General features: G+C 36.3%; 1 protein-coding gene across 4 annotated transcripts in view; it reads left to right on the top strand.

The window, feature by feature from the left end:
- The window catches only part of SPAST (spastin), a 91,288-nt gene extending 78,819 nt beyond the window's left edge, over positions 1–12,469 (top strand). For all 4 annotated transcript variants that reach the window (XM_027850575.1, XM_027850572.1, XM_027850573.1 and 1 more), the window contains 5 exons: positions 243–285; positions 6,184–6,263; positions 10,003–10,073; positions 11,171–11,211; positions 12,147–12,469. In XM_027850575.1, coding sequence (XP_027706376.1) covers positions 243–285; positions 6,184–6,263; positions 10,003–10,073; positions 11,171–11,211; positions 12,147–12,269 — 358 coding nt within the window. In that variant the 3' untranslated portion in view covers positions 12,270–12,469. The remainder of the gene's footprint in view (positions 1–242; positions 286–6,183; positions 6,264–10,002; positions 10,074–11,170; positions 11,212–12,146) is intronic.
- The last annotated feature ends 1,240 nt before the right edge of the window (positions 12,470–13,709 follow it).

Here is a 13,709-nt window from a genome sequence, read left to right as displayed (position 1 = left end):
GCACTCTGAATGCATCACCTCTTCATCTGGAACTGGGTAGCATGTTTTGTCGTGAGGCCTCTGGAATTGTGTTTGGTTGTTGTGTTGGTCAGAGTCCCCAAGTCTTTCAAAGTTATATAAAACAATTTTTCTCTACAACCTCCTTCAAGTCTTCTCTAAGATATCTTGAATTTAGACTTTATTTTTAAGTGAATTTAACATTTTAAATCTAATTTTTCTTACTTGGTCAAAACTTTTTTTAGGCGTTTCATCAAACGAGTGTATGTGTCTTTACCAAATGAGGAGGTAAGTATGTATTTTACTTCCAATTATACAACTAGTGCCTCTTTCCTTAAAAAAAAAAAAAAGGTTTCTTCATTTTAATTAATTTAATTATTATGCCATTGTAGAAGTTGAAAGAGATCCTTTTAAGGTGGGAAGGAATCTTTAAATTTAATATCTAAGGTAACTGATTATATTTTGTTAAAAGAATAAGATGAATAAGAATGAGTAAGACAGTTTTTACCCTCAAGGATTTTACATTCTGAGGACAGCTAGGTGGCACAGTAGATAGAGCTCTGGTCTTAGAGTCAGGAGGCCTGAGTTCAAATCCAGCCTCAGACACTTGACACTAGCTGTGTGACCCTGGGCAAGTCATTTAACAACAATTGCCTCACCAAAAAGCCAAAAAAAAAAAAAAAAAGTGGATTTTACATTCTGGTAGGAAAACTTATCTCATGACAAATACACAAATAACTAAATGCAGTGGTTTGTATCATAAGAATGGTTTTGTGTGTCATAGGAGTTGAGAGGAAGTAGAGATCACATGTAGCCAGGGTAGTCAGACATGATTTCATGGAGAATGTGGAATTTGAAATGAATATATAGGTTTGGTGTTTTGTTTTGTTTTGTTTTTTTACCAATTACATAGCACCTGTATAGGAGGACTGTATGCTTTTAATTTTAATTATTCTCTTTTCTTTGGTAACCTCATTCACTCTCATGGTTTAGTTAACTCTTTGAAAATAATTCCCATATCTTTTACTTCAAGCTCCAACCTTTTCTAGAGTTCTAGTCTCACATTTCCAACTGCATTCTGAATATCTGTGCTTCGACATCTCAGGAATACCTCAAATTCAGCAACGTATCTGAAACTGAACTTACTCCCTTCCACCACCCCAAATCTGCTAATGTTTCCATTTTCATTGATAAAACTATCCTCTCAGTCACCTAGGCTCAAAATCATAATCATTTTTGGTTCTTTCCTCTCCCTGCCGCCCCATTCCCTGCTTCTGTTACTTCCCAGGTTCTTTTAATTCTACCTGTGCAGTAACTTTCAAATAAGTCTACCCCTTCCTTTCCACTTGACCATCCTAATTCAGACCATCATCACTTTTTTAACTGGTCTGCTGCAGTAGGCTGTTTGACTAGTCTTTTTGTTTCTGGTCATCCTTTATACTCCATTACTTGGAATCTTCTCTATTTCCTACTCAACCACATCACTTTCATGTTCAAAAACCTTCAATAATTTAATGCCGTAACTTGGAATTAAGAACTTTTACAATCTAGTTTCAACCTGTGTTGACTCCCTTTACTTACACTACTCTACCTCACCAGTTCTGTTCCATTTAAACTATTCCAAGGTGGACTTGTAATCAGGAAGACTTGGCTTTGAATCCCACCTCAAGATATTTCATAACTGCGTGACTTTAGGCAAGTCAGTTAGCCTCTGATGCTTGATTTCCTCATCTGTAATGTAGGAATATTATTAGCACCTGCCTCACACAGTTGTTATTAGGATCAAATGACAAAAAGTGTGTAGAACACTTTGTAAGCCTTAAAACTTTATGTGCCTGCTATTTTTATCATCATTCTCTTTTTTCCCCATCTCTGTGCCTTTGTTTAGCTGATACCCAATGCCTGGAAGCCTTCCCACCCGTCATCCCTACCTTTCTAATTCTTCCCTTCTTTCACATTCAACCTTGGGCATACTCCCCTGAAAGATGATTTCTATGGTCCCCGTCCACACCTGCTAAATCTGGAAATGACCTCTCCCTCCTATAGTTCCTTATAGCATATAATTTGAATGTTTCCTTTCCATTTGTATTTTAGTTTGTATTACTTATATGTGTGTGTGTGTGTGTATGTCTTGTCTCCTTTTGCAAGCTGGGAAGCTTGCAAGCTAGTTGACGGCAAGAACTATCTCATTTCTTTTATTATGGTGCCTTTTGCATGACATTCATTCATTTATTAAATGATGGCTCAGTTGAATATGAAGAGCTAGAGAGAGGGAAGTTTTGAGCTTGCATGATTAGGGACATAGTAACTCAATTAACAGATAGAAAAGGAGGCTAAATATCTATTTGTGAATATAAGAAAAAAGCTAAACTGAAGGAAGAAATATGTCATCCAGTCAGTCCAAGCATTTATTAAGAATTTACTATGTACCAACCACTGTGCTTTACTGAGCACTGTAAATACAAAGAAAGAGAAAAATGTAGTCTCTATTCTCAAAAAGCTTATGTTCTGTGGGGAGACAAAATGTATTTAATTATATAAGTACAAAATATATATGCAGAACTTAGAGGAAAAAGGCTTTAGCTGAAGGAGGGTAGGTGTGGGATGAGGAGGAGAAAGGAAAGGCCTCTTGCAAAAGTGGAATTTGAGCCGCGTCCTGAAGGGATCCATGGAAATGAAGACATGTAAGTCAGCAGAGAGAGCATTTCAGACATGGGGACAGCCAGGACAAAGGCAAGGAGATTAGAGACTGGAGATAGAGTGTCATGTTCCATGATCAGCAAGTAGGCCAGCATAGGTGGATTGGGTGGTACAAGAGGGGAGTCTAGTGTAAGAAGACCTGAAATGTAGGAAATGTGGAGAGCTTTAAAGCCCAAACATAGGATTTTATATTTGATCCTAGAGATAACAGGGAGCTCCTAGAGTATATTGAATAGGTGGATAATGACATGGTCAGACCTGTGCTTTAGGAACATCACTGTGGCAGCTGAGTGGAAGTTGGATTGGAGTAGGGAGAGAATGGAGGCAGGAAGACCTATAGAGGACTATTATAATACTTCAAGCAAAAGAGGGGGTAAGATCTTATACAAGGGTGGTTGCTATATGAATGGAGAGAAGTGGATGTATATGAGAGATTGAAGGTACAAGTGGCAACACTTAGCTATGTGACATCAGTTCTAAGGGGAAGTTGATGGCAGCAGGGTTGCCAGGCTTCCCTTACATAACCCTGCTCTTTATTCAGATCCTGACCTCCAGTCCCTTGATGCCTCAATTCTTTCTCAGACCATCTCCCCCACTCTAGTCACTCTCTCCTCACCTCCCTATCTTAACTCCTTGGTGAACCAATTCAACTCTTTACTATCCTCCTCTCTTGAATTCCTAGCCCACTCGTCATATTACTTATTATGCCCAGCCAAAGCTCAGCCTCAGATAACCCCCACCAGTCACCACCTTCACTTGTGCTGAATTGAAAGTAAAGAATATCATACAGCCATTCTGACTGAATCCACTACATATTTATGTTACATAACCTCAACGGGGTGCTCGTTGCTCCTGGGCAATCCTACTATACCTCCCTTATCAATTCACTGTCCAACTCTCCGCAGCATACTCTGTGCCAAACCTTTTCACCCCTCCTCATACCTCCCAAGACTACCCTGCCCCAATTATTTTAGCTGAGAACTTTGTCCCATATTTTATAGAAAAAAATTGAAAGCATTCACCACGAACTCCTTAATCATCTCTTGTCATTCTGTTGTCTTTTGCTATTATCTCCTCTTTCATCCCTGTCTCATGTGATGAGACTTACTCCTTACTAACCCTTCTACCTGATCAAGTGATCTCATTCTATCCCATCTCCTCCAATAGATTGCCCCCATCATCCCCAGTCTATCACTTCTTTTTTTCTTTTTTTAATGTATTTTTACTTAAAATTAAATATTTTCTGATTATATTTTAAAAAATTTTTAACATTGATTTTTTTAAAATTTGAGTTTTCAAATTCTCTGTCCTCACCCCTTGCCTACCCTTTGAAAAAGCAAGCAATATTATATTAATTATACATGTGAAGTCATGCAAAATATAGTTCCATATTAGCTATGTTATAAAAGAAAACATACACAAAAAAAAGAAAGAAAGAAAAGAAAAGAAAAAGTTAAAAAAGTATGCTTCAGTCTGCATTCAGAGTTCATCTATTCTCTTTCTGGAGGTGGATAACATTTTTCATCATGGGTTTTGGAATTATCTTGAATCTTTAACTCTTGATCATCATTAAAATATTTCTGTTACTGTTTTTAATTTATTTTTCGTCTCTCCTTGTCTATTGGCTCATTTCCTATTGCCTACAAATATTGATCATTCCGTCTCTGTTATCACATCTCTTCTGTCCTTTGTAGCTAAATTCCTCAAAAAGGCCTTTGACAATAGATCCCTCCACTTTCTCTCTCCCCTCTCTCTCCTTGTCCCCATACAATCTTGTTTCTGACCTTATCATTCCACAAAAACTACTTTCTCCAAAGTTAGTAATTAACTTCAAGTTGCCAAATCCAATCACCTTTTCGCAGTCTTTGTTCTCCTTGACCTGTCTCAGCCTTTGATGCTAATGATCACTCTTTCCTCCTTGATAATCTCTTCTTTCTAGGTTTTTGGGACACCATCTTCTCCCGGTTTTCATCCTATTTTTCTGATCATTGTTCCTCTGTCTCCTTTGCTGGATCCATATTCAGAATACATTTTCTAACCATGAGTTTCCCTCAGGATTCTCTTCTTTACTTGGTAATCTCATTAGCTCCCATGGATTTATTTAATTACCATCTCTATGCTGATGATTTTCAAATCTACCTTTCTTGCCCCAGTCTCTTTGCTGACCTCCAGTCTCACATGTCCAGTTGCCTTTCTAACATCTTGAAATGGATGTCTAATAGACATCTTAAACTCATGTCTTAGGAGTCATCCAGGATTCCTTTCTGTCTCTGTTTCTCTCTCTCTCTCTCTCTCTCTCTCTCTCTCTCTCTCTCTCTCTCTCTCTCTCTCACACACACACACACACACACACACACACACACACACACACACACACACACACACACACACACACACACACACACACACACCCGCCTTAGCCAATCTGTTGCCAAGGCCTCTGGTTATCACCTTTGCAACATCTCTCAAATATATCCCCTTTTCACCTCTGACACTGCCACCACTCTAGTTCAGGCCCTCATCACCTTGTGGCTGAACTGTTGCAGTAACTTGCTAATGGGTCTGCCTGCCTCAAGTCTCTCTTCCCACTCCAATCCATCTTCATTTCAGCCACTAAAGTGATTTTCCTGAAGCCCAGGTACTTTTATGTCACCCCTCTACTCAGTAAACTCCCATAGCTGCTTCTTGTCTCCAAGAGCAAATACGAAATCCTCTTTAGCATTCAAAGCCTTTCACAACTCTGCCCCCCTTCTACCTTTCCAGTCTTCTTTTCCTTATTCCCCCTGACAGATACTCTTTGATCCACTCTTTTAACAACTGGCCTTTTGGCTGCTTCAGGAACAGGACATTCCATTGTCTTGGGTTCAGGCATTTTCTCTAGCTATACTCCATATCTGAAATACTCTCCCCTCCTGTACTCAGTCTACCAACCTCCCTGGCTTCCTTTAAGTTCTAACCAAAATTCCACTTTCAATAGGAAGCCTTCCCCAATCCCTCTTAATTTCAGTGCCTTCCCTCAGTTAATTATTTTCTAGTTATCCTATATAATAGCTTGCTTTGTATTTGTTTGTATGTTGTCTTCCCCATTAGATTGTAAGCTCTTTGAGGGTAGGGACTTTCTTTTGCCTCTTTTTGTTATCCCTGGCCTAGCAGTTAGCACAATTCCCAGCTCATAGCAAATGCTTAATAAATGCTTATTGATTGATCCATTGATGCTCTCAACAGTAATAGGGGAGTTGGGAAGAGAGGAAGGTTTTGTGGAAAAGATAATAAATTCTGTTTTGAACATGTTGAGTTTAAGATGTCTATGAGGTATCTAGTTCAAAATGTCCAGTAAATATTTGGTGATGTGGGACTGGAATTCATAAGAGAGGTTAGGGCTAGATACAGAAATCTGAGAACCATCTGAATAGAGATATTTGTTTCTTAAGATGATTTTAAGCTGATGGTCTTTGTAACTTGTATATTTTTCTTCTCGCTTTTCAGACTAGACTACTTTTACTAAAAAATCTATTAAGCAAACAAGGAAGCCCATTGACCCAAAAAGAGCTAGCCCAGCTAGCTAGGTGAGTAATTCTGTTTGGATTACTTCAGCATTTTTATGAAGAAGTGGTTTTCTGTTTGATTTAAAGTAAGTTTTATGATGAGGAAATGCAAATTTCTATATAATGTGAAAACTCTACCTAAATATTTCTATCTTCTCAAAAGTAATATGTTTTCTTTGACTGGATAGTAACAGATCTAAATTGTTCGGTTTATATTTTTCCCCCAAGGCTCTGTTCTGGACACACTTTTCTCTTCTTCCTCTATAGTAAACAGTCTGTACTATTTTTTTTTTTTTGGTGAGGTCATCAGCACCTGTGCATTCAGTTGTCATTTGTGATCTGTTTGTCCAGGCCTAACCTTCATCACATCTCAAATACCTAGTGAACATCTCAAACTGGATATCCTATACATATCTTAAAAACTGAAGTCATTATCTTTCTCTTCTTTCTCCCAACCCCCAAACCTCCCCTACCTAAAATCTCTGAGGATACCAGCATTTTAGTCACCCAGGCCCAAACCTTGGGTATTATATTTGAATGCGCACACACACGTGCGCTCACACACACACTTTCAGTCAATTACCTACATTCCCTTCTTGCTCTGACACTGCCACCTGTTGCAGACCCTCATCTCTTTGCATCTAGACTACTTCAGTAATCTGCCTTGCCTCCCTACTTCAAGTCTCTCCCCCACTCCTTTCCATCCTTCATTCAGCCACTAAATTGGTGTTAACGTGCTGTTCTCACCGTGTCACCCTTTTATTTGGTAAACTCCAGTGGCTCCCTGTCCCCTCCAACATCAAATAGAAGATTTTCTGACTTTCAAAGCCTTTTATAATTTGGCCTTCCTTCTAAAATTCTAATCTTTTTACACCTTATTCATCCCCACATACTCTGAGATCCTGTTACATTGGCCTCATTGCTGTTCCTTGAACATGATATTTCATGTTGTGACTTCATGTGTTTTCACTGGCTGTCCTCTAGAATTGTCTCCCCTGCTCATCTCAGCCTCCTGGCTTTCTTGTCTTCCTTCTAGTCCCAGCTAAAATTTCACCTTCTTCAAGAAGCCTTAACCCAATACCCCTTACTGTTAGTGCCTTCCCTCTGTTGATATCCTATCTAGATCTTGTTTGTGTATATTTATTTTCATGTAGTCTACCCCATTAAGCTGATCATCTTTAGAGCAAGGACATTTTGTTGGTTTTTTTTGCCTTTCTTTGTTTCCTCAATCCTTAGCCTGGTGCCTGACATATGTAGGTGCTTAAGAAATGCTTGTTGACTGAGATGTGAGACTAATGGTTAGTAGAATTTAGAACTTGTTGAGTGATGTCAGCTTGGAAAAGTTACAGTAGCATGCTATAAGGAGCTGTTCATGACTGTACTATTCAACATTTCTACCAGTGACTTGGATTAAAGAATAATTGGCATTCTTGTGAGACGTGCAAATGATACAAAACTGGGAGCAATAACCCATACTTTGAATGACATAGGATCCAAACGGAGCTTAGTAGGCTAAAAAGAAGAGTCAAATCTGAAAAGTTTATTTAATAGAAATAAATTTAAAGTGCATTTGTGAAGTTCATTTGTTTGGACCCAGATATAATATGGGGGAGGCATAAAATAGATATCAGTTCTTTTGAAAAACATCTGGAAGTTTTATTGAACTGACAGCTTAGTAGGAGTTGTGTGTAACATGGAAACACAAAATGCTGATACAGTCTTAGGCCGCCTTAACAATGACCTTCTGTAGTCTACCTTGATTAGACTGTATTTGAAGTATTGTTTTCAGCCCTAAGTACCAGATTTTAGGAAGAATATTAAGTTAAAAAATTTCTTTAGGAAGTCAAACCAGGGTGGTAAGGAGACTGGAGACTGTGACAGAGGAGGATGGATTGAAGGAACTGGCAGAAAGAATATGTAGGGAGAATGGTATCAGTTTTCAAGTATTTGAGGGGCTGTCATTAAGAAAGAAATTTGATTTATTCTACTTGGCCCTAGAGTACAGAACTAGGAACAATGAGTTAAGAAGCCGATTTAGAGTGGACTTAAGGAAATCTTTGAAATGATACCTATGAAGAGCAGGGGAAATTCATATCAACTAGTGCTTAATGAAATAAGTAAAATCAAAAGAACAATGTACATGATTACTACAACAAGGTAAAGGAAAAGACCGCTAACAGGATGCCAAACTCTGAGTACCTCAAAGAACTAGCAATATTCTCTGAGAACAGATAATGAACCTTTCCTCCCTGCTTATGACAGAGGGCTGAGGGATTCCTAGGGCAGAATGTATATATTGTCAGATGTACTCTCTGTAACAGGTGTTTATGTTTAACTGTTTTTCTTTGTTATAAGAAAGGGTTCATTGGTGGGAGTAATGTGGGCATAGGACCTGAGAAGAGAGTATTTCCAGAAGTGACTAACATAAAGATAAAAGGCATTAATAAAACTTTTTTCTCAGAAAAAAAATGAGCTCCTCAAAAGTGAAATAAATGGTCTGGCTGTGGAAGTAGTGGGCTTTTCCTTACTCTGGAAGTATTGGAGCAAAGGCGGGATAACCAATTGTTGAGGAACTCATTGAGAGAATTCTTGTTCAGGTATAGATTAGATTATATGGCTTATGAGATTCCTTCCAATTTTGAAAATTTATGCAAATTTCAATAACTTTATATGCACCTTTTTTCCTTATATGCATGCAGCATGTCAATTTATCCCATTTAACTAGCAGTGTGGTTCCTCTTTATTTCTTTTACATCAGTTTCTTGGTTCTCTGTGAAAATGTTGTTTCAGTCTCTGAGAATATTAAAGGCTTCAATGAGCGCACTCATTTTTTTTTTTAACAATTTGCCATGTACTTAACTCTGACTTTAGAATACCACATGTTCTTTATTTTAATCACTGAAAAGTTCTACTAGGTTAACATGCATATGTGTATATATACAGCTAGGTGAGTGACTACTATTTTTCAGTCATAGTTATAGTTGTATAGGTGTCAATTAAATACTGGGACAAATTGGAATTATTCTGTCTTTTTGATAAAGTATATACTGCTACTACATGTTCATCATATTAATTTTTGGCAAAGTACATGGGGAATGAATAAGTGAATCAAATTTAAACACCTTTGGATAAAGTGAGAAGAACATGAAATATTTTCATTTATTTTTAAACTTTAACAAATATATTTCTTATAATTACATAGATAATACCCAGTGAAACTGTTTCCTTATCCTGATAAGTGACATATAACAAAAATGCTTTATTGATCTGGTTACCATGCATTTTTCTTAATAGCTTTTTATAACAATCCTTTTTTTCCTCTCACCCTTCCTGCTCTGAGCTGAACTTCCCTTAGATTATCCACCAAGACATTCCCATCTAGATCTGCCTTTCCGAATCTTCAGAGCTGTGTCCTTGTCCCTTTGTCAGGGTAGCAGTTAATCTTTGTTAATAGATCTGTTGTTGATGTGCTAATGAATTCCAGTGGTTGAAAGATTTACCCTGACCCAATAAACACAAATTACAGGATCTTTCTGAAGGTAGAAGAAATACTTTAACATAAAGTAAAGTAATCATAGCAGCTTCAAACCAGTGTGGAAGTTTTGTTTTGTTTTGTTTTGTTTTGATTTGGCAGGTGGACCATATGATCATGCCATGTAAGCAACTATTTATCCATAGAGTGTGCCAAACTTGTCATCATTAAGATTTAATATTTCCAGTGATATAAGTGTTTTGCTGTTTTTCTTTCCCTTTCTCCAAGAATGACTGAAGGATACTCAGGAAGTGATTTAACAGCACTTGCAAAAGATGCAGCCCTGGGTCCCATACGAGGTAAGTGATAAACAGACATATGACATTTCTGTCTATTTTATTCTATCTGTCTTTTGAGAGTCACCTTGTAAATATTTTGCTACCAAAGGTTATAGGCACCAAAAGCATTTAAAATAGGAGATTTCCATTAACAGACTTTCTCAAGTGGAATTACTTACAAACATCATTCATTCTAAGACAGAGTTAGCATTGCCATGACTATAAAATGTGGTATAAAGTAGTTTCTAAGCAGCAGCTTATTTTTTGGTTGAAAAACAAGAGAGTGCACAAGAAAATAAAATATTAACATGAATATTCCAGTAGTGAAAAGAAACAAAGGATTCTTCTTCAGTCATATTTTAAAAAAAAAAGCAACTTAAAAAAACAATATATATGACTAGTTCTGGGTGGGTTTTAGGGACTGGCCTTGTGATTTCATTAGTATAGTAAGTTCCCAGGGGGATTACCCCAAGCATGTCAAGACTTCCCCTAGCAGAATGGGTGAATGAGAATATTTTGTTCCAGTGGCCATGAAGGCAGCTGAAGCAGGTTCTGTGGAGTGCTTAGAGCTTGGTCAGACATCAAAGACACCAAGTGGTCATTCACTGCATCCTGGGCCATCACCAGTTATCTTAACTCTGTCTTGCCACTGGACTTCAGTGACTCTGGATGAAACTGAGGCTGACAATCTTGCACCTTTTAAACTTACAAATATGTTAAGAAATTCTGTCCCAACTATTCAACTTAAGCCTTGTCACAGTAGAGCTAAGATCATTGGCAAAGATAAGTCATTTATATTTTTAAAACATTTTCTACTATTTTGAAACAAATTAGAAAAATATTTGGTCATCTATATGAATGACAAATTGTACTCTCCAGAATTAATAAGAGAGGAATAACCATCTACTATGCTTCAGCATTGTACATAATAATAGATTACCTCAAAGTTATTCAGCAAAGGAATTATTCTTTTTACCATTTTGAAGGATTTTATGTATTGGTAAAATTATAATGTGTCTTCTTATCAAACATATACTTGCAAATTTACTTGTATTTTATTGTTATACAACAGAAACCCTAGTTTCATTTCTTACAAAAATTTTTTTTATATTTTGTAGAACTGAAACCAGAACAAGTGAAGAATATGTCTGCCAGTGAGGTATACTGCTTTATCATTCCCTTTGTATTAAAAAAAAAAAAAGTCAAATGACTTACCTGAATTATTTCGTATTAGTTTTTTATCAAGTGAGGTAAAATTTGGTTTGTTTCACTTAAGAATTCTACTAGAAAGTCTTTTTATACAGGCCTTACATAGTCGGAGTATCAGCTTAGCTAAGTTTGTAAAGCTTGTCATCGTGAGACAGGCTACTAGTGATTTTCTATTCTTTTTTCCTGCCACTGCAACTCTTAAATAAACAACCTGCTAAAGCAAGGAAGTGTTGTAGTCTGTTTTGATGGAAGGAAGACCCACACAGGAAAAATTTTTTGAAGCACTAAAGTAATAAAGATAGGGTCCTTTCAAATTTCATTCTTTTGCATAAGGTTCTCATATAAAAAGTTAAATATAAAATACTTGTATTTAGGAAGCTATACTTTATTATAATAGCTTGATTATGTAACTCTTTACATGAACTTACAATAATTTTCCTTTCAGACTCCCTCTGAAGTAGGTAATACAAGGAAATTTGAGGTTCAGAATTATTGACTCCAAGTCTAATAACCTTTCCACCTGCCATGTTGCCTCCTACATTTTTTAAATGTCCAAGTTGACCCTTCTAATGATCTTTAAAATTATAGGTGGGCGCAAAAGTGCTTCAGTTTCTTATATAGATGTGCCCTCACTTCAAGAAACATAATAATTCAGAGTTCATTTTATGTAGTAAATTCCCTTTGTGCGTTTAAAACATTAGCTTTAATAAAACATTTTTATACAATATTTTGAAGAATATGGTGTGTAAAGTAAAATACATCTCTATTTGTAGCATTAATGGACAGAATGATTAATTTTAGTCTTGGATATGTATGCTAAAGAAAATGTTTGATAATTCTTCATGTATTTATAAAAATGTTTTGTTCTTATTCTTTGAAATACAGATGAGAAATATTCGATTATCTGATTTCACCGAGTCCTTGAAAAAGATAAAGCGCAGTGTGAGCCCTCAAACCCTAGAAGCATATATCCGTTGGAACAAGGACTTTGGAGATACTACAGTTTAAAGAAGTACTTATGTGAAACTGAGGAGATTATGTTTACCTGCCAAGAAGGAAAAACATTATTTGCAAGGAGCAGCTGGTTTAAACTGCTGAAATTTGGCCCGAGTTTATGGGATCTTACAGATTCTTACAACTATTTGTGCACTAAACTTGAAACTGAACCAGAAAGTAAATTTGAATAAAAACATACAATGTGAATAGAATACTTTTGCTGTTTAAGGCATCCTTGCCTTTATAGTCAGGGTTTCCTTGCTGGGTACTGTAAATTAGAGCACAATAAAAAATGATTAAGATCTTCTAGCAGTTTAATCATGGTGTGAATAATAATTTGTATATGTTGTTCCAGATAAAAGTATTCCAGACATTGAATGGTAGAAGGCACCAGCACCTTTGGTCTTCTGTCTTCTCACTTTTTTTTTTCTCCCTCTTAACACATTTTTTTCCATTCCCCATCCCACATTTGTCTTTACTGCAACATCTGATTGGAATGCCAAATGCTGTAAGTTTATTTTATTTCTCAAAATTCAGTCCAGTGTGCCAAATGAAATTTGTTCCCTATGCAACAAGAACAGGAAAAAGCATTCTCAACATTAGGTTTTTTTAGTTGCATAAATCTGTAGATATATTATTAAGCACTCGGGTCCCCCCCTTTTTCTGTTATATTGCTACCAAATGATTGATCAGTTTAATAGCAACAAAATTCCAGTAAAACTGAGTAGTAACTGTCACTTTTTCCACACAACTTGTAGCCCAGGTCACATTTGGAGTACAATATTTTTTTCCCTTTTAGTATATTTATATAGAATCAATTACAGTGGTTTTCCATGGTCCTAATTTGTTTTCTCCTGGAATCAATCTATTTGAAAGAGCCAATATTAACTACTATTACACTGGTTTAGAAGGGAAGAAAAGGGGTAAGTTATTGACTAAAACATTTCTAATTTTTTGCTTCTTTCAGACTGTTTACAGGAATACTTATAAGCCAGCAAAACTACCATCCTTAATTCTTACTAGTGATTAATCTATTCAACCAAGCTTTAAAATAAGAGGTTATTGGATTTTTTATACATTGCATACAGTAACATTTTATAGGTTTTGTGTGCTCACTTTGTATGCTAAGAGTCTTAGACCCAGCTAATCTGCTTTTTTTTAAATATATGTAACTGTTTCTTGTTTGTATAAATATGCCTGAATTTTTAATTATGAAAATGAAATTGTAGTAAATAGAAACTCTTAAATCATGATCTATTAAATATTGTAATAAAGGGAAATGGATATTTGCCCTTAGTTTACTTGTTAAAATTTTGTTTACAGCATTATCTGTGGTGCTCATATGCTATTGTTACAACCAGAGAGAATAAATTTGTAGTAAGAAGTATCATACTTGGTTTAGAAAAAATGTCTTGAGAGAGAGAGAGAGAGAGAGTGTGTGTGTGTGTGTGT

The sequence above is a fragment of the Vombatus ursinus genome, unplaced genomic scaffold (assembly GCF_900497805.2).
Source record: "Vombatus ursinus unplaced genomic scaffold, bare-nosed wombat genome assembly UNPS02009062.1, whole genome shotgun sequence".
Classification (NCBI taxonomy): Eukaryota; Metazoa; Chordata; class Mammalia; order Diprotodontia; family Vombatidae; genus Vombatus; species Vombatus ursinus.
The sequence above is the reverse complement of the archived record's forward strand: the minus strand, read 5'-3'. Positions and strand labels throughout refer to the sequence as shown.